The 18,344-nt window shown below is 44.6% G+C and overlaps 1 protein-coding gene across 6 annotated transcripts in view; it reads left to right on the top strand.

The window, feature by feature from the left end:
* The window catches only part of ENOX1 (ecto-NOX disulfide-thiol exchanger 1), a 2,394,477-nt gene that overhangs the window by 2,140,452 nt on the left and 235,681 nt on the right, over window positions 1-18,344 (top strand). For all 6 annotated transcript variants that reach the window (XM_078657297.1, XM_078657294.1, XM_078657296.1 and 3 more), the window contains one exon: window positions 12,148-12,265. In XM_078657297.1, coding sequence (XP_078513423.1) covers window positions 12,148-12,265 — 118 coding nt within the window. The remainder of the gene's footprint in view (window positions 1-12,147; window positions 12,266-18,344) is intronic.

Raw genomic sequence — 18,344 nt, 5'->3', positions numbered from 1 at the left:
GTGTCTGTGCCTGTGTTACAGGCACACATGGTCACTGGAGACACATCTTCTGGCCCTTTACGCAGCTGCAGTGTAGTAAAAGCACTATACATTTACCCAATGAGGAAGCACTTACTGGATTAGCCAGTAGAAAGTACTCCAGGGCAAATCGCAAAAAAAATCTGCGTTTTTGCGGGAAAATTCGCTAATTCGCAGATTTTTTTTGCGATTTCGCGGGGATATCTGCAAATTCGCAGAACGCGAATTCGCAAATTTCGCCCATGTTGTAAGCGCCACAGTAACCCTGGGGCTAGAAGGGAATGCAGGACACGCCCGGTATAGTTTTTCTTTAACCTTTATTTTTCTGTGGGGACTTTGCTTCGTTAGTCCCATATAACCAAAAGAAAAAATCACAGGAATGGACTGGGTATGGAAAGCACCGTCAGTATAAATAAACTAGGGAATAGCCGATGGAATCCTCTTCTTCCACTTGGCCGTCTTCTCCCAAGGGTTTGTACCGGAAAGGACAGCTAACATCGTGTCACCTCTCAGCCCGGCAGTCCAAAGAAAAAGGAAAAACATACAAAACCAGGGATTAGCTTAGGGTTCTCTTTACGGTTTAATGCCATCACCTTCACCAGGGCGTCGTGCGAGGGGGAAATACCACAAAGCGGGGAGGTAGCGTGCCGGTGCCCTGTGTCGGGGAAAAAAAGTACACACCAGACGTGCCTTAATTTCCCGTGCCGCCCCACCCCCACCAAAATGATCCCTTCAAACCTACTTGCCTTGAGCCATGACCCAGGATCAGGGCCGGGGCGTTGGGACCCGGGGCGTCCTCCCCTTTTCTCGGGCCGCAGGGTTTGTCCGCAATACACACTGCTCCAGGAGTCTTTGTTCCTCTTTCCGGACCGCCGCTGGGCTCTTCTTCCGTTCTGCTGCGCTCTCCTCTCGTAGCTTCCGTCTCTCTGGTCTCTTCTCCTTCGCTCTTCTCAAGGCTCTCCCCAGTCTCTGGATCTCCACCCTTTTGTTTGTCGGCTGCTGATGATGTCAGGATCTTTGTGTTGAGCCGACCGAGAGCAACTAGACTGCAGGGCTCTTCCGGCGTATTTTCCTTGTCTTGGTCCGTTTCACCCTGCTTCCGGTCTATCGCATCCACGGAACTCTCACACATCTTCCCCCTTTGGAATGGACGTTGGGGCCATTTAAACGATGGATGTCAGGACAGGTAATCAGCACTGACTTGCCTCGAGCCCGGAACATGTATGGTCTGAAACGAAAAAGGCTGTAAGGCGAGAAACCATCTCAGGATGCAGGGATTAGTGTCTTTGTTATGCGCAAGCCATGTGAGGGGAGCATGATCTGTTAGGACAATAAATCTCCTTCCCAATAAATAGTATTGCAGAGCCTCTATTGCCCATTTTATGGCTAAGCATTCCTTCTCACTCGTTGAATAGTTGGTTTCACGGGGGAAGAGCTTCCTACTGATGTATAATAGGGGTTTTTATGTGAGAAGAATGGGTATTTGTCAAGAGGTCAGTCAGGGGGCTGGCCAAGGAAGTGAATCCGGGTATGAACCTGCGGTAATACCCTATGAATCCCAAAAATGAACGGATGTCGCGTTTTGTCATAGCGGTCTGGGGATTACCTTGATAGCCTCTATCTTGCTCATCTGGGGTTTTATGTGGCCTTCCTGAATCGTGTAACCTAGCTATTGGATTGTATTAGTAGCTAGTAGGGACTTCTTTGGGTTGATGGTAAGGCCTTCTGATTGGATCGCCCGAAAAACGTTATTTAGATGACATAGGTGTTCCTCCCAAGTTGAACTAAAAATTACAATATCGTCAAGATAGGCTGCAGCATATGCGCGGTGGGGTTTTAAAATACTATCCATCAGTCTTTGAAACGTAGCTGGCACCCCATGTAAGCCAAAGGGAAGCACCTTAAATTGGTACAAGCCGGAGGAAGTTGCAAACGCTGTTTTTTCTTTAGATTGAGGGGATAAGGGAATCTGCCAATAACCCTTTGTGAGGTCAAGAGTTGACATAAACCTGGCTTTTCCTAACCGTTCAACCATTTCGTCTATTCTGGGCATAGGATATGTATTGAACTTTGTTATTGCGGTTACCTGTCGGAAATCACTTCAAAAACGCAGACTACCACCCGGCTTTGGCACGATTACCACAGGAGAATACCAGTTACTCTGGGAGGGTTCAGTCATATCAGCCTTGAGCATGTCGGACACCTCTTTCTCTACTGCTTCCGTAGGGGCTGCAGGAATGCAATACGGTTTCTGCTTTATGATTCTTTTTTCTAGGAACTCTATTTCATGTTGCACCTTGGTGGTTAGCCCTGGATTGGTGGAAAAAAGACCTGTGAAGGACATCAACAGGACCTCTAACTGTGTTTTCTGTATAGGTAACAGGACCTCCCCAGTAGGAACTGACTCGGCCGTCCCCCTGGGTAGATGGGAAGGGTATCTCTAACTCTTTGATAGTACAGGTAAGGTAGGTGGTTGTTCTGGCCAGGAGAGAGGGCTGCGGTTCTTCCCATTTTTTTTGTAAGTTTACGTGGTATATCTGTTTGCCTCCAACACGGTGGGGCAACAACACACTATAGGTTACGGAAGTCACCTTCTTTTCTATCACATAAGGTCCTTGCCACAACATCAAAAGTTTATCTTCAGTAGAAGGGAGCAACAGGAGTACCTTCTCCCCTGGTGTGAATTCTCTTAGTTGGCTACTTCGGTCATAATATCTTTTCTGCGTCTCCTGGCCTCTTTCATATTGTGATGTACGACACCCCATAAGTGTGTCAAAGAGGACTTAAGGTCCGCGGCATATTGTAACAGGGTTTTTCCTTCCTCCTCTTCCCCCTCCCACTATTCTGCTGCCATGTCCAGTAGGGTTCTGGGCTTTCGCCCAAACAGCAGCTCAAAAGGGGAATACCCGGTGGACATTTGTTCATGTGATCTCAAAACAAAAAGAACCAAGGGTAGCTTCTGGTCCCAGTCCTTCACAGTCTCAGAGATGACCTTGCGGAGCATGTTTTTGATCGTTTTGTTGTAGCGTTCCACAAGGCTATCTGTTTCGGATGGTACACAGAAGTTCTAACCTATCTATCCCCAGTATTGCACACACTTGTGCCATCAGACGTGACATGAAGGGAGTCCCTCGGTCTGTTAGAATTTCGGACGGAAACCCAACCTTAGAAAACACTGAAATCATGGCTTGGGCTACAGCGGGAGTGGTCATGCTCGACAGGGGAAAAGCCTTGGGGTAACGACTGGCATAGTCTATTATAACTAAAATATAGCGGTGTTCCCTGGCTGAGGGAGTTAAAGGACACACAAGATCCATACCCACCCGCTTAAAGGGGACATCAATGATCGGTAATGGCTGTAGTGGGGCCTTTATTATGCTACCAAGATTGGTGTACTGACAACGTACCCAGGCAGCGCAGTGTTTTGCTACATCTTTATACACACCTGGCCAGTAAAACTTTTCCAGGAGATACTTTAAGGTGTTCTCCTTATCATGGTGCCCTCCCCCTACTTTGTTGTGGGCCAACAGTAACACATGCTCCCGAAATGCAGTCGGTACAATCATTTGTGTTTTTGATAGTGGATCCCCTTTTACCAGGCTATACAACAGTCCCCTTTTTACCATAAAATAAGGTCCTACCCGTCCCGGTGCTTGTTCAGTGACCTGCTCCCAGGCATGCGTGAGTGATTTGTCCTCCCTTTGGGCAGTACGGAAGCTAATCGATCTTGTTCCAGCAGGGTCTGTGAGGGAAAGAGGAAAGGCAGGACATGAAATCTGGGACTGTGAGTAGCCTCTTTTCTCTCGTTGTTTTTCATGTCTGCTTTTCCTGGCCTTGATGTCGGAGGGTTCTAAGTCAGTCTCGCTAAAGGGGGCTTCTTGTAACCATAACTTAACATTCTGTTTTGCTCCCTCCAGATACGTCTCAAATTTAGGGTGGTCTGTCCCTATGATGACAGCCTCAGGCAAGGAGGGTTTGACTCCCACCCTCCGTAGGTGGAGGTCATCCTCCACCTTTAATAGGACTTCCGCCAAGGGATATACCTTGGTATCCCCTGTACGCAAGTTACCCCTACTTGTTCGGTGTCCTTTAGCTGGGAAGGGGAAATCAATGATTCATCTACTGTGGTGACATGGCACCCAGTGTCTAGTAAGGCTTGTCTTTTCTTTCCATTAAGGAGAACCTCCTCCTTATACTTATGCGGGCCCTTCCCAGTTAGGTAGATCTTACTACGGGTATAACCCACCTCCATAGGTACGACCGTTCGGGTACGGTGGGGACATTGCCTAGCTGAATGCCCCCACTCTGCACAGTTAGAACACTGAGGTCCGTTTTGGCCAGACGGTGAGGTGGATTGCCTAAGGACTGGGAGGGATGATATATGAGATTTGTTTTCCGGTCGGACCATACTTCTCGGGGAAGGCGTCATCTGGGGTCGTGCTGGGGTGGTATTATACTGGGATCATGCAATACCAGCCTTAAAGTCAGGAGCTCTATGGAAGTCACAAGCAATCTCTACAGCGTTTGTAGAGGTAAGCTGTGGGTGTTATTTTACCCATGACCGTGTACTGGAAGGCAAGGCATCCAGAAACTGTTCCAGATATATCTTTTCTGCTACTTCTTCCACAATAGAGACATGAGGTGTTAACCACCGATTGCCCAGATCCTTTATTCTGTAATATAATGCACGGGGCTTACCCCTGTAGAACACTTTTCTTTGCGGAATTTAACCCTGTAATGCTCCTGGTTGTATCCCAATCTCTCTAGTATGGCCTTCTTCACTTCTTCGTAAGCGGTTGTTCCATCCGGGTTGGCATTCTGATAGGCCGCTTGCAATTCGCCTGATAAAAGTGGGGCGATGTATTGACCCCACCGTTCTTGGGGCCAAGCTGCGGTGGTTGCCACCCTCTCAAAGTTCAAAAAGAAATAGTCGGGATCCTCCCCACCATAATATTTCTGGAGTACCGTTCCGGGAACATTCGGACGTACCCTGGAATTTACTAGGGCATGTGTTAGATGCAAGATCGCAGTGTCCTGCACTTGTTGGTTGTTGGTGATTAGGTTAGATTGTTCTCTAAGGGCTCTCTGCAGGGCTTCCCTTTCCACCTGGGCTGTCTGTATTTGTTGCTCCATGACAAGTTTCAGGTGCCGCTGCCCTTCAGCCAACTGGGTGATGACATCCTCCATAGGCATGAGATGTGTCATAGTTCGACACGTAGGGATGGGGGATATATCCCACTTCTGACACCACTTAGTAAGCGCCGCAGCAACCCTGGGGCTAGAAGGGAATGCAGGACACGCCCGGTATAGCTTTTTTTTAACCTTTATTTTTCTGTGGGGACTTTGCTTCATTAGTCCCATATAACCAAAAGAAAAAGTCACGGGAATGGACTGGGTATGGAAAGCACCGTCAGTACAAATAAACTAGGGAATAGCCAATGGAATCGTCTTCTTCCACTTGGCCGTCTTCTCCCAAGGGTTTGTACTGGAAAGGACAGCTAACGTTGCGTCACCTCTCTGCCCGGCAGTCCAAAGAAAAAGGAAATACATACAAAGCCAGGGATTAGCTTAGGGTTCTCGTTACGGTTTAATGCCACCACCATCACCAGGGCGTCGTGCAAGGGGGAAATACCACAAAGCGGGGAGGTAGCGTGCCGGTGCCCTGTGTCGGGGAAGAAAAGTACACACCAGACCATGCGCGCCTTAATTTCCCGTGCCGCCCCACCACCACCAAAACTATCCCTTCAAAGCTACTTGCCTTGAGCCACGACCCGGAATAAGGGCCTTGGCATTGGGACATGGGGCGTCCTCCCCTTTTCTCGGGCCGCCAGGTTTGTCCGCAATACACACTGCTCCAGGGTTCTTTGTTCCTCTTTCCGGACCGCCGCTGGGCTCTTCTTCCGTTCTGCTGCACTCTCCTCTCATAGCCTCTGTCTCTCTGGTCTCTTCTCCTTCGCTCTTCTCAACGCTCTCCCCAGTGTCTGGATCTCCCCCCATTGTTTGTCGGCTGCTGATGACGTCAGGATCTTCGTGCTGAGCTGACCGAGAGCAACTAGACCGCAGGGCTCTTCTGGCGTATTTTCCTTTTCTTGGCCCGTTTCACCCTGCTTCCGGTCTATCGCATCCACAGAATTCTTACAGGGTTGTAGTCTACTGGTGAGTTGAATATTTGAAAAATGCAATGGATTTTCTACACTTTTTTTCATTTGTTACTTTTTTTCACCTTCATCACTTTCAACATCAATTAGAAATATTCTCCAACTTGAGGTATCCAAATTAAGAATGCCATATCTGTTCTAGAGCAATCCTTTAGCTACTACTGTCTACAACTCTATGCTCCTTCACATAAGAAAGCAATATACCCTTCCAACCTCAAATAAAGATCTTCAGCTTCACCTCTTTCGTCTGTTCCGCATCTAATTTCCCTTCAAACTAAGCTGTTGTTTGTAAGTACGGCTGTTTTTAAAATCCCCATGCTGTCTACCTTTGGATTTGGCGACTGGTTAATTTCTTCTTGTAGCCTATTGTATGTAATAAAGAGTTTGATTTAAAAAAAAATACTCTAAAAGGGTAATAATGAAAAAAGAAAAAGGCATGTTTCCTTGATATGTATAATATATTGTATGTAGTATAATATTGCCCTTTTGGATGACAGACTCAAGGGCAAAAGACATACCAGAGCAACTACTTTGCTCCTCTTTGATGAAAGTCTTGACCAGGAAATATTGAAGGGCATCTTTTGCTCTACATTTCTAGATCAGCTAAGAGTCTGTAGGGTTGGCTTCTTTTATGGAATATTCAATTATTGTAGCTGCATGTCCTTGGCAACTCCTTGAACAGTTCCATTTTAAAATTTCAATGTGGATAATTTCCACATCTCATCCTTCTGTCATAGTGTTCTCAGACACATTTTGCAGGGGCTTGTTTGGCACAAGTTACATACTGCAGAGCATATCATAGACACAAATAACAATTAAGCATATTTTCTTTTAATTCAAGCACTAACCCAAAGCACCTGATTTTGGGAGCAATGTCTGATCTCTGTTTAACAAATGCAGTATCCCGCATGTGTTCAGAGTTCTTTAACCAGAGATTTATATTCAAATATGAATCCGCTTTTAACTCAATACCAGGGCTTCTGGAACATTTAATACAAATGTAAAAATACCTCTCCCATGCATTCATGGTTGTTGGCACACCCATTCTTTCTCTGAAGCTGTCAAAATGTCAATTGCTCCCACAAAATAGATATTTTGTGTTGACTTACAATTTCGGAGAGTGTTCTGAAAGTATGGGGTTCGCCGATTATGAGTGGCTATTCCTTTAAGGAAAATTATGTATTTATGCTTAGCTCGTATTGTCAGTAACTATGCACCATCTGGTGATCACAATCCTATTTATTCACATTTGAAGGCAATTTTTCTCATAAATGTTTTGCATTCATATCAGCATTTATATGTAACACTCAATTGTACTGAGTGGGTATTTTTCATGTTTTGGCTGACAATAGCTAATGAAGGCCCGTATTTCGAAATGGCTAATGTCTGGTTGCCATCTTGTTTGTTTCAAATGTCTATCTTTTCCATATGAGGTTGTTTTCAAATGTATCATTTCGATGTGCCCTGGTTTTCCTGTTCTCATGTGAAATGTTTCCTTTACATGATACTTTCACAATGTGTTGATGAGCTGTTGTGATGCAAAGTTCAGCTTGAACCAATGAATGTATCTCATTATGTTGCAGATAACTAAGTTTGAACGATGCTTGGAGCAACCTCATGCAGTAACTGAGAGTGTAATGAGCTTATTTATTTACTTTAACTCTGATTCATCCTTTTTGTGTGAACCATGTATAGGTGTATCAAATTTTAGAATTCTGTGATTTGAACTAATGTAGATGTGATTCAGATACCTTTCTTCCCGGCTTCTTAGTAGGACCTTTCCTTCAGCTTTGCTGAGTAGTATGCTCTCTTTATGGAAAAATCTATCTTGCTTGACTTCCCTTTTGAGACAACCTTATAATATAGTTTGTCTTTGTTTTATGACCTTTGCATTGCTTTGTACTTTACATTGACTAATGCATTTGTGTATTGATTATTGATTAATAAGTAATTTTGATAATTTGCATTTGTAACTTTGCTAATCCTTTAATAAACCTTCATGGTTGGCAATTTAACCACTGTCTGTCTTCCTTGTGGAGCCTAATGCAGTTCAATTGGAACTAAAGATTAATCAGAGAGTGCTTTATGAACCTGAATTGCACAAGTTTTGTACAAAGTAAAGCATTCCATCACCACCTAAAGATTAGACAATTATTGTGTTGTATTTGTAGCTTACATTTGTGTTGGGATTTTGTCAGATTCACATATGGGATTAGTGGATATGTTTGCTCGCGATGATAAAGTCAAGACAACAGAATAATTATACCCAAATCTCAAGGTCTAATTCACAAAGCTTTGCAATCCGTAACTGGTAATTCACATCAAAAAAGCTTGTAATCATTCTGGTAATTGTCGTGCTACTATCAAAGTTAATTTAAATATGCAATAATATAATCTATGTGTGCAGGAAATGCAAATAACATACATAAATTGCACACCCGTAACCTCAAGACAGGCATACATAAGAGGGCATTCAGAGGCTAGCATAAGAGAAGTGGCTAGGGAGTAGCAATACGATGTTTAGGGTTTTCACAAAGCCTCTCACATGCATTTACTAAACTTATCTGAGGATCTAACTGCGCCCCTAATGAACCATGGAGTGTCAGTGCAAGTAGAGCAATAATGTGCACCACATAGTGCAGGTTTTGTAGAATCTGGGAAGGGAGTGGTGGCCTTTTGAAGAGGTTGGCATGGGTGTGTCCTACACCTAGAGACGTGTCCTGCATGGATATGTCTAGGATTACATCTCCAATGTCTTAACTTTGTGAGCACAATTTTTGTACTCACACAGTGTACTACAGTGGTTAATAATCTATGATCTAGGATCCCTGGAGTCTGCAAGGTGTACTCCGGGGGTCCGCAACTTTTTTACAAAATCAAAAAATATTGAAATGAATACATTAAAATTAATAATGTCTATACAAATAAAGAAGCAACATTGAAAATGTGAAAACCTTTTCTATATTTGATTGTGAATTAAACAATTTCAATATTTGAGCATTTGTTTCACGTATACTTGCTTTTTTGATTTTTGTGGCTCAAATCATAGAAATTGCTTAAACCGGGAGTTCCCAGCTTCCAATAATGACTCAGTGGGCATCTCCGAATTCCATTAATGATTCAGGGGGGTCCACAAAAGTCAAAAGGTTAGGAACCACTAGTCTACTATATTGCATGTATGGATGTTAGAGCAATGTCATTAAATACTCAAACAGTGAGAACTTTAAAAATGCAAAAACAATATCGTCCCCTTCCTCGAAGACATGTTTGTAGAAAGTGGGGAGGTGGACAGGCTCCCAGCAGACCAGAGACTACCACTATTGTGGTAATTCATAAGAAAGGTAAACCCAAAAACAAAAGCTCCACGTATCCTCCCATCTCTTTGCTCAACGCAGAAGTTACAATTGCAAAATTACTGGTGATGCACCTAATACAAGTATTCACAAATCTGGTACACCCCAACCAATCAGGCTTCATGCCAGAAAGGAATACATCTCTCAATCTTCGACGACTACATGGGGTATTGGGCAGGATAGATACACTGAGGGAACATGCAGTGGTGATGTCCCTAGACACCACGATGGCCTTCGACACAATTGAGTGGCCATATTTATTCGCAGTGCTGAGTAAAATGGGATTTGGACCCAACTTCATAGGTTGGATTAGACTTCTGTAAACTGACCAGCTTGCGCAGGTGGTAGTTAATAATAAAAAAAAACCAATCTTCGCTCTTCAAAGAGGGACTAGGCATGGTTGCCCCCTGTCACAGTTGCTTTTAGCATTGCTGCTAGAGACGTTGGTGTTTTGGATATGAAGAGACCCATTGATAAGAGGCCTTACATGGCGGAGGGCTGGGAAGATCATGTCTCCCTATATGCGGACGACATGTCCCTGTATTTGGCGTCACCCCAGTCGTCGATCAATAGAGTCCTCAACATATTCTAAAATTTTGTGAAATATTCGGGCTAAACAGTTAATTGGACGAAATCAATAATATTTGTGTTGAGGGGAGGGTCCCCCCCACTGCCTAAAGGATATGTAGTGAAGAGAACAGACGAGGGGTTTACATACCTTGGTTTATATGTCACTTCTGATCGAGCGCGATTCTACGCTCAAAACCTCTTACCCCCACTGCAGAGTTTGAGATCTGACGTGCGACACTGGGAAGCTCTTCCGCTGTCACTTTTGGGTCGTGCAGCACTATTCAAGATGATGTCTCTCCCACACTTTTTATATGTTTAGCACAATATGCCATTTCCTGTTCCCACCTCCTACTTCAAAGCTATAGACAGTGAACAGAGGGACCTATTGTGGGTGGGGAGGCCACCTCGAATTGCTGCCCAGAAGCTGATGAGGGGATTGAATGACGGAGCTGTAGGACTCCCCAGCATTAAGAAATACCATTGGGCAGCACACTGCCATCAGTCATTGCATATATAGGCCACAGGATGACCCTGGATGTAGAATGGATAGGTGGATCCTTCCAGGAGGGAGCTTCCATAGAGCGCTATACACCAAGCTGTCGCGATTGCAGCTCACTGGCCCTACTAGACAAGCAGTTCATATATGGAATATAGTTAAAAAGAGCCTAGGATGGGCAGGGTAAATCACACAGGCCACCCCACTTTGGGATTCGGAAGAATTAGGAACCTTAAAGAATACCAAGGGATTCGACCATTGGGACTCAATCCGAATCTCTCGGGTGGGAGCGTTGTGGACACAGGGGGAGGTTCTCTCTTTCGAGCAATTGTAACGAGACTATGAACTTGCAGACACAGAAAGGTTTCGATATATATAGGTCAGACATGCCCTGCAATCGATAATCCTCAAGGGTGAGGTGCCCACTGAGTCCTCCCCTTTGGAAGACAGAATTCTCATAGATTTCATGCATAAAAAAGCAATATCGGTGACCTAAAAGAAACTGGTCTATAATGTGCCTGATCCCCTCCACAAACTCCGTGGGAACTGGCAAAATGATATTCCGGATTTGGGGGAGGATGACTGGCTGGAGGCGCTGGAATCTCCAAAGGAAGTAGCGATTTCTTCACGGCTCAAGTTAATACAGCTCAAGGTTTGGCATAGAGTATACCTCAAGGGTCCCGCATTAGTCAAGATGGGATATAGGGAGGACCCCAAGTGTAGAAGGCAGTGTAACCTGGTGGGTAAATTTGTCCATATGATTTGGGAATGTACACATATACAGAGATATTGGACAGAAGTGTTATGATGCATGACAGAGGTCCTGGGGGACACCCTTGAAATCAGGGGCCAAAGGTGCCTTTTAAATGTTTGGGAGCCCACAGATCTGACGAGTGAAGAAGAAACATGGGCAGTGTTGGGAATAGCAGTGGCCAAACGCAATATAGCTAAAGCATGGGGGCTCCATAGGCAGACAGAAAATACTGTCTATGAATCTCGGGGTTGACCTAGGAAATGGAAGCAAATATGGGGCACTTGGAACGTGTATCCAGGAAACATTTGTGCATCCCCCTGATGTGGGGCACCTCCCTCCCTCGCCGCCTCCTCTTCCCCTTGATAAGTGTGTAGCAGTTAAGATAGGAATAAGGAGGTATATAAAGCAGGAGAGCGAGAGTAACGACCAAGGGAATGTATATCAAATGTGCGTTATGTATCATGCTCATCTAACCAGTGAATACCTGTGCAATGTTTTAGTTTGTCATCAATAAAAGTTCAATGAAAAGTTAAAAAGAATAAAAAAAATGCATAAGAGTCAACTGCAGATTGTATTTTGCAACAGTTATTCTGACTCCAGGAGTCAGTGGCCAACGTGCATAACAAACTCCAGAACATATATTTTCCTTGAGCCCTAGTCCTGCTATTATTTTCCAAATATGCATGTCTGTATGGGCACTATATAACATACTTTCACCTTTTTAAAAGTGTGCATAATATGTTGGAAACGTGCTTTTTTGGTAATCTCGTAAAGGCATTTTTGTTTATTTGATGATAGGAACTGAGGAATGTGCACAGTGAGCAGCTCATGGGCATTCGTCGGGAAGAGGAAATGGAAATGTCGGATGATGACAACAGTGACATTCCTAATAAGAAAGTGAGAGTCGACGAATCAGGTAAAGAGGATTTCAAGAGTGCTTCAAATCGCATGCAATGCGAGTGACTGACTTCTTGATTATTTTGGCCGAAAGGGACTCGAAGATCTTGCACTGATGACCTGGGAGTGAGCACCTGAGACTGATTGTGGCTACTGATATGTTATGTCTACTGATGCATGATCAGGCAGACAAAGGTGGAGTGCTTTCAGACTGATGCTTTGCCAGCATTTCCAAAGACATTTAAAGAAATAAACATGTGGGGGCAGATTTACAAGCCCCATGCGCCACATTTACGCCCCCGTTGCGTCACTTCTGTGACACATGGGCGTAAACCATGCGCCACATTGCGCCTTATTTACAACGTGACACATCTAGGGAGATGCGTCACGTTGTAAAGCCATGCGCCACATGAAACCTGCCTTAGGTAGCGTGGGCGTTCCATCGCAGGAATGCCTCGTAAAAGTGACACAGTGAAATCTACAAGATTTCACTGAGTAACTTTTACTTCCATGCTGAGTCAAAGCCCTGCGCCTGCTTGAAGCAGGTGTAAGGAGTGACGCAGCATGTTAGGCACAGGGTGCCCCTGAGCATTGCTGGAGCTGCGTTGCGCTTGCGACACAACTCCAACAGTGCGCCATCCCTTACGCCACAGGATGCAACCCGCATTGCCTATCCTTGCGCTACAGTGCGCCGCATTGTACGTGTGATGCATTCGTTGTGGCGCAAGGAGGGAATTGCGTGTCGCATCTGTTCTGGCGCATCCCTGCTGATTTGCAGAGATGCCCCAGAACTCATAAATCTGCCCCGTGGTGTTTAAACCATCACAAGAAACTGGAATTTAGCTCTGGGCTGTGTCAAACAATTTTAAAATAGCTTGTACACCGTTCTTAAAGTTCTTCAATTATAACTGAAGCACCAGCAGCACGGAGACAAGGTTGCAGTGAGGATGGTAAATAGAAAGTCTGCAGTAGGCTGTATACCTTTCGTCATCTTGTGAAAAACAATAAGTACCCAAACCCCCTTTAAATCAAAGATTCACCACTTTTGTGTATGGTTCACCTTGATTCGATCTCCTTAAGGGTGAAACATCTCCTGGCCAGGCCCCACTGAACCAATGTGCAAACGTTTTCTCAAGCCCTGTGTGATTCCTTCACGTATGATATTTTTCTTAAAGTTCAGCAACTGTACCTGAGGCTCCTGCAGAATGGAGGTATGGTGAAAATGTGACTGTAGGATGTCTACTGGAAGCCTAGTTATAGTCAAAGTCCCACCACTTTTGCATAAGATTCTCCCTGATTCAACCCTCTTAGGCTTTTGGCCATGCCTCTCAGGAACTATACACAAACGTTTTCTCAAGTCTTATGAGCCTCTCCTTCAAGTATGATGTCCAGCCAGCTGAAAGAATTAGGGCCTGATACATAATAGGTCAAGTCGCAATGCAGTTGGTTTTTTTTGCATGATGGCTTTGCGACCAGACCTGACTTTTACACAGTGACTAATAAGGAAGTAGCCAGAAAATTAAAATACCCCCCATTTTTATCCTTACCTCGCATGCCATCAGGTGAGGGAAGCAAGTAGGCCATGCCGAGCCTAGATGAGCTCCCTTCATCCCACCTTCCATTCATCTATCTCTCTATCATTTAAGACTTTAATGCATCCATCCATCTATCCATCTTTTAATATTTCCATCCTACTATCCTTTCACCATTCCAACCTTCCTTTACCATTCTGCCTATCCATCCTTTTATCATTACATTCTTCCATCAATTGTTCTGTCCTTCCACTACAACTACCAGTCATTCGTCCATCCTCCCATCCACACATCCATTCTTTTTCATCCATCCATCAATTCACCCTCCTTTTATCAATTTACCCATCCATCCAGACTTCCATTTGTCCATCCACTCATTGATCTGGCCTTTCATCATTCCAGCCATTCTTTCACCCACATATGGTAATATTGTTTTCAACTTCCAACCATTAGTCCTTACACTCTTGCATGTATCTTTTGTCGTGTATTGGTCTTTCTTCTTGTCAGTTATTTTTTATATGCCATTTCTTTCCCTCTTCCTTCCAGCCATCTCTCTCTCACCCAGTCTCAGTAGAATAGCCAGTGTGCTTAGTAATAGTGGTTCGCAATCTCACATCTTCGTACAAGTATATGTGCATAGTATCTTTACAAACACTTCAAATAATTGTTGCTGATGCTGTCGATACCCAAAACCCTACCACCTGGAGTGCCAACACACACTATAGCAAAAGATCTACTGTGTATATAACATAAAAGAATGATATCACAGTACTCAAATTGAAGTCCATAAATTAAAGATTTGAGAAAATATTTCAATTCTGTGGTTTATTGCACAGAAAAATCAGGTTTTGTAATCTTCTGTACATTTGTTATTGAATAATAGTGAATAACAGCCAACGCGTGTTTCATCACACAGTGACTTCTTGAAGGCTAGCACTGGTAAGGTACACTGGTATTCATGAAAAACTCCCAAAGGGGTGAGCTCTTAATGAGATGATATACAGAAGAAGTGCCCAGCAGATAGGTATGTTGCTGGTAATGGAATCTGGAAAGATATTGTCACAATAACAGCGTCACAAGGAATGCGTGAGGCAATGAACCCATATATTTTGTGGTATAGTTAGTCAGCTTTTATGTCCATTATTTTAAGGTTTAGTTGATCTGCCTGTGTTCCCACATCAATTCCTGGTAGACCTGTTTGCCCACATCAATTCTTTGTCGATCTAGAGATTTAGGCCCCTATTAGGATGGAGGGCGGACTTTGCCCGCCCGCCACCCTTGCGGAAAACAGGACTGCCCGCGAGCTGAGCGGCGGTCCCGCACTGCATATTAGGATGCAGCATCGTGCATTTTTAACATTGTGGCGCATTGTGTATGCAAATGCAGGGGGGTACCACAGGTACCCCTCATGTGCACCCCCCACCCCCCCTTCACCATGTGGGCCCGCAGGGGGCCTCCGAAGTGAAGACCGCATGCCTTTCCGCGGCATTGCCGCCACGGAAAGGCATCTGTTTGAGCCCATCATAATATACCTGGCGGTGTCTAATAGACACCGCCACCATATTAAAGGTTGCAAGGCGACTGGGGCGGAAAAGCGGCGGACCGTCTTTCGGTCCGTCGCGGTCCCCCCTGCCATCCTAATATGGCGGGGGGGATTTAGGTGCGGATGGCGGGCGGCAATCCGCCCGCCATCCTAATGGGCCCCTTAATCTCTGCAGTTCATGGTGAGGTATTTAGTAAACTTCTAAAATCACCAGCAACAGCTTGACAACTATAACCTATGGACCACAAATTGAGCTATGTAGTCCAAAATTAGCTGTCTCTGAAGGAAAGGCGTTAAGAACTCAGTGTATTTATCTCTCCGGTGGATTGTAATTTGATGAACAGGCAGAGACCCTGATAAGCTCCTGCCTGGGTGAGCAAGGTTGTAGCATATTCACATGGCGTCCCGGAAGTGAGTTAGTGCAAGGAAAAATGAAATGATAAAATACAGCAAAAGACAGAGTTCAGTGGGCCCCCTAGGCCTTTGGGCCATGGTAGCACTGCACCTGCTGCACCTAGGGAAGCTACGCCTCTATAAACTCTTTTACCCCCTTTCACATTTTGGGCCTCTTTTTCTATGACTGATTTTGCATCCCGGACCTCTATTACAGTTTCCCATACGATGTTAGTTAGGAGCTTCTTTCTGCAGAGCTGCAGTCAGACAAGGCTCGTAAATAATTATATGTCAACACAACCACTGCTTAAGCTGTGAAAGCGGGGGGTTCACTACACCACTGGTGACTTACATACTTGTCAGTCGGAATGTAAAATCAGAAGTCACCCACAAATGCATGAACCTCTGTATCATTAACATGTAGGAGCCAAGAGGCCTTTGTGACTCTTGCAATTGACTGTGTGTGCTGAATTGAAGCCTGCAAGAGACAGCAGACTTCTTTTCCCTTGCAATTACTGTATACCATTTTATTTTTTTAAGCAGCTCAGATTTTTTTTTTTTTACATTCAGTGAATTATGTTTTATTAATAGAAATTCGCATAGCACTTTGTTGCCATTACTATGACCTTGCAGCAATCTTGAATCTGCATACCTTCCAACTCTGGTATGAAGAATTCTATTACAGATCAGAGTGTTTCTCCTGTTTGAGTGGGATCATCAGTAATGTGCGTAAAGTCAATGGTTCATGTATGTGTTTAGATAGTCTAGTTGGAGATCTTTATCATTCAAGTTCATGCCATCTGAAGGACAGATCGGTGCCCTAATCTGGCTTGTGGTGTGTGCGTGAGTTAACTTAGACTAAGGTGTCTCGTTAGGGTCCACAGTATCCCTTCCATCCATCTAGCTGCAGTGTTACGGGTGGGTGTTGGTTTTGTGTTGACTTGGAGAGCAATATTGTGTTATGAAAAATGTATTGCTGTTGTTGACAGCGTGAGATCCAACTATATGGTACCTCTGAATCATGTTGGATTTATGTGTGGTTCTGTGGCTGTTAAGATTGTTTGTTATCATGGTTGGTATTTTTGTGAGCTTGGTGATAGCCAACTATATGGAATATCCGAGCTTTGTTTTATGTGTGATCAGTGCTCTGTCTAAAGTTTTCTTTTGGGTGTCGTCTACAATCGAATAGAAACATGCATGTATCTGCACATATACTTCTAATCACTAGCCACAACCTCAAGACAAGACATAATGGGGGTGATTTATATGTAGGCGAACTTCCCACCTCTCCGCCATCGAAACTGAGTGAAGTACTCCTTTCCCATGACGGAGGGACCACCCACATAATTTATAAATGACCACCAAGTAGGTCATTTATAAAAGCATTGGTAGTAACCGCTATCACAGCAGTTCTTGCCAATGCATTTTACTCTTTGCTGCAGGGCTACTTCAGCAGGATGCAGCCCTGTAGCAAAGAGTAATTTTCTTTTTCTTTACAAAAAGAAAATACTGTAATAGGATTTGGCCAGAAGAAACAGGCAACGGACACACATTTGGATGGACTGCAGAGCAAATGACCACTGCACCCCAAGCAATATGCACAGCCTCCTTTTTTAGCACAACCAGGAGAGAGATTGCAGTCATGCTGGTAAGGGTCATGTTGGTAGGTAGTAGTACTTGGGGAAATGCGCAATGCACACCCTTGCTAGTGTTATGGTGGTTGAGTAGACCCGGTTCCAAGCCCCTCTGTCAAGAATGGAAACATGCTGTGTTTCCCAGTATATGAATGAAAAGACTGTTAGGTTGTGGAAGAAAGGAGAAGTTACCAAATGATTCCTTGTCACTGTGGGGACAGTACACCTTCCAATTCTCATGTGTTTCTCCCACAAATCAATGTTTCACAGTGTAACAGTTCAGCTAAAGTGCACTCGAACTGTAAGTCTCAGAATGCACTGTTCTAACAAAACTAGAGGACCCAGAGGATACATTAGTCGAATCAACATCCCACCTGTTAACGTATATAAAATGGGATATTTACTCCCCACCCCACTTTAACATCAGTAGGAAATTTCTGCACGTCTTCTAGGAGTCAGAGGATGAGAAATTGTTGCCTCTATGCAATTGGCATGAAGAATTCTAGGCAATTGGCAGGTCATAGGAGAGAAAGAAACAGGCGTGGCCAGCACAGGTAAAAGCAGTGGGGCGGGGGCAGGGGCAGGGCGGGGGGGGGTTTAAGTGGACAGACAACTGGATACTTAAAGCAAAATAAAAACGAAATATATAAACCACTTTCTCTAACCCGTCGTTTGTCCACTCCCCCTCCACCAACCCGCCACTCCCCATTGCTGTTGCCTGTGCCAGCCGTGCCTGGAAAGAAGAGTAACACTGCTCTACATTGGTCTTGTGGTCCACTCCCGCTCAGACGGGGCCATACCAAAACAGATATGCTAGATATACAAAAGTGCAGCATCAAATTGGGCCCACTCCAATGGGATATACCCCTTTGCCACACACCTCTTCTGAAATCCCGCTCCCATGATGTGTTGTTGCCTTGGCTCTTGGATCCCACCCCCAGTGTATACCAGAACCATCCACAGACAAAGTTATAATCAGTACCCCAGAGCTACCCG

The sequence above is a fragment of the Lissotriton helveticus genome, chromosome 8, assembly GCF_964261635.1.
Source record: "Lissotriton helveticus chromosome 8, aLisHel1.1, whole genome shotgun sequence".
Lineage (NCBI taxonomy): Eukaryota > Metazoa > Chordata > Amphibia > Caudata > Salamandridae > Lissotriton > Lissotriton helveticus.
The sequence above is the reverse complement of the archived record's forward strand: the minus strand, read 5'-3'. Positions and strand labels throughout refer to the sequence as shown.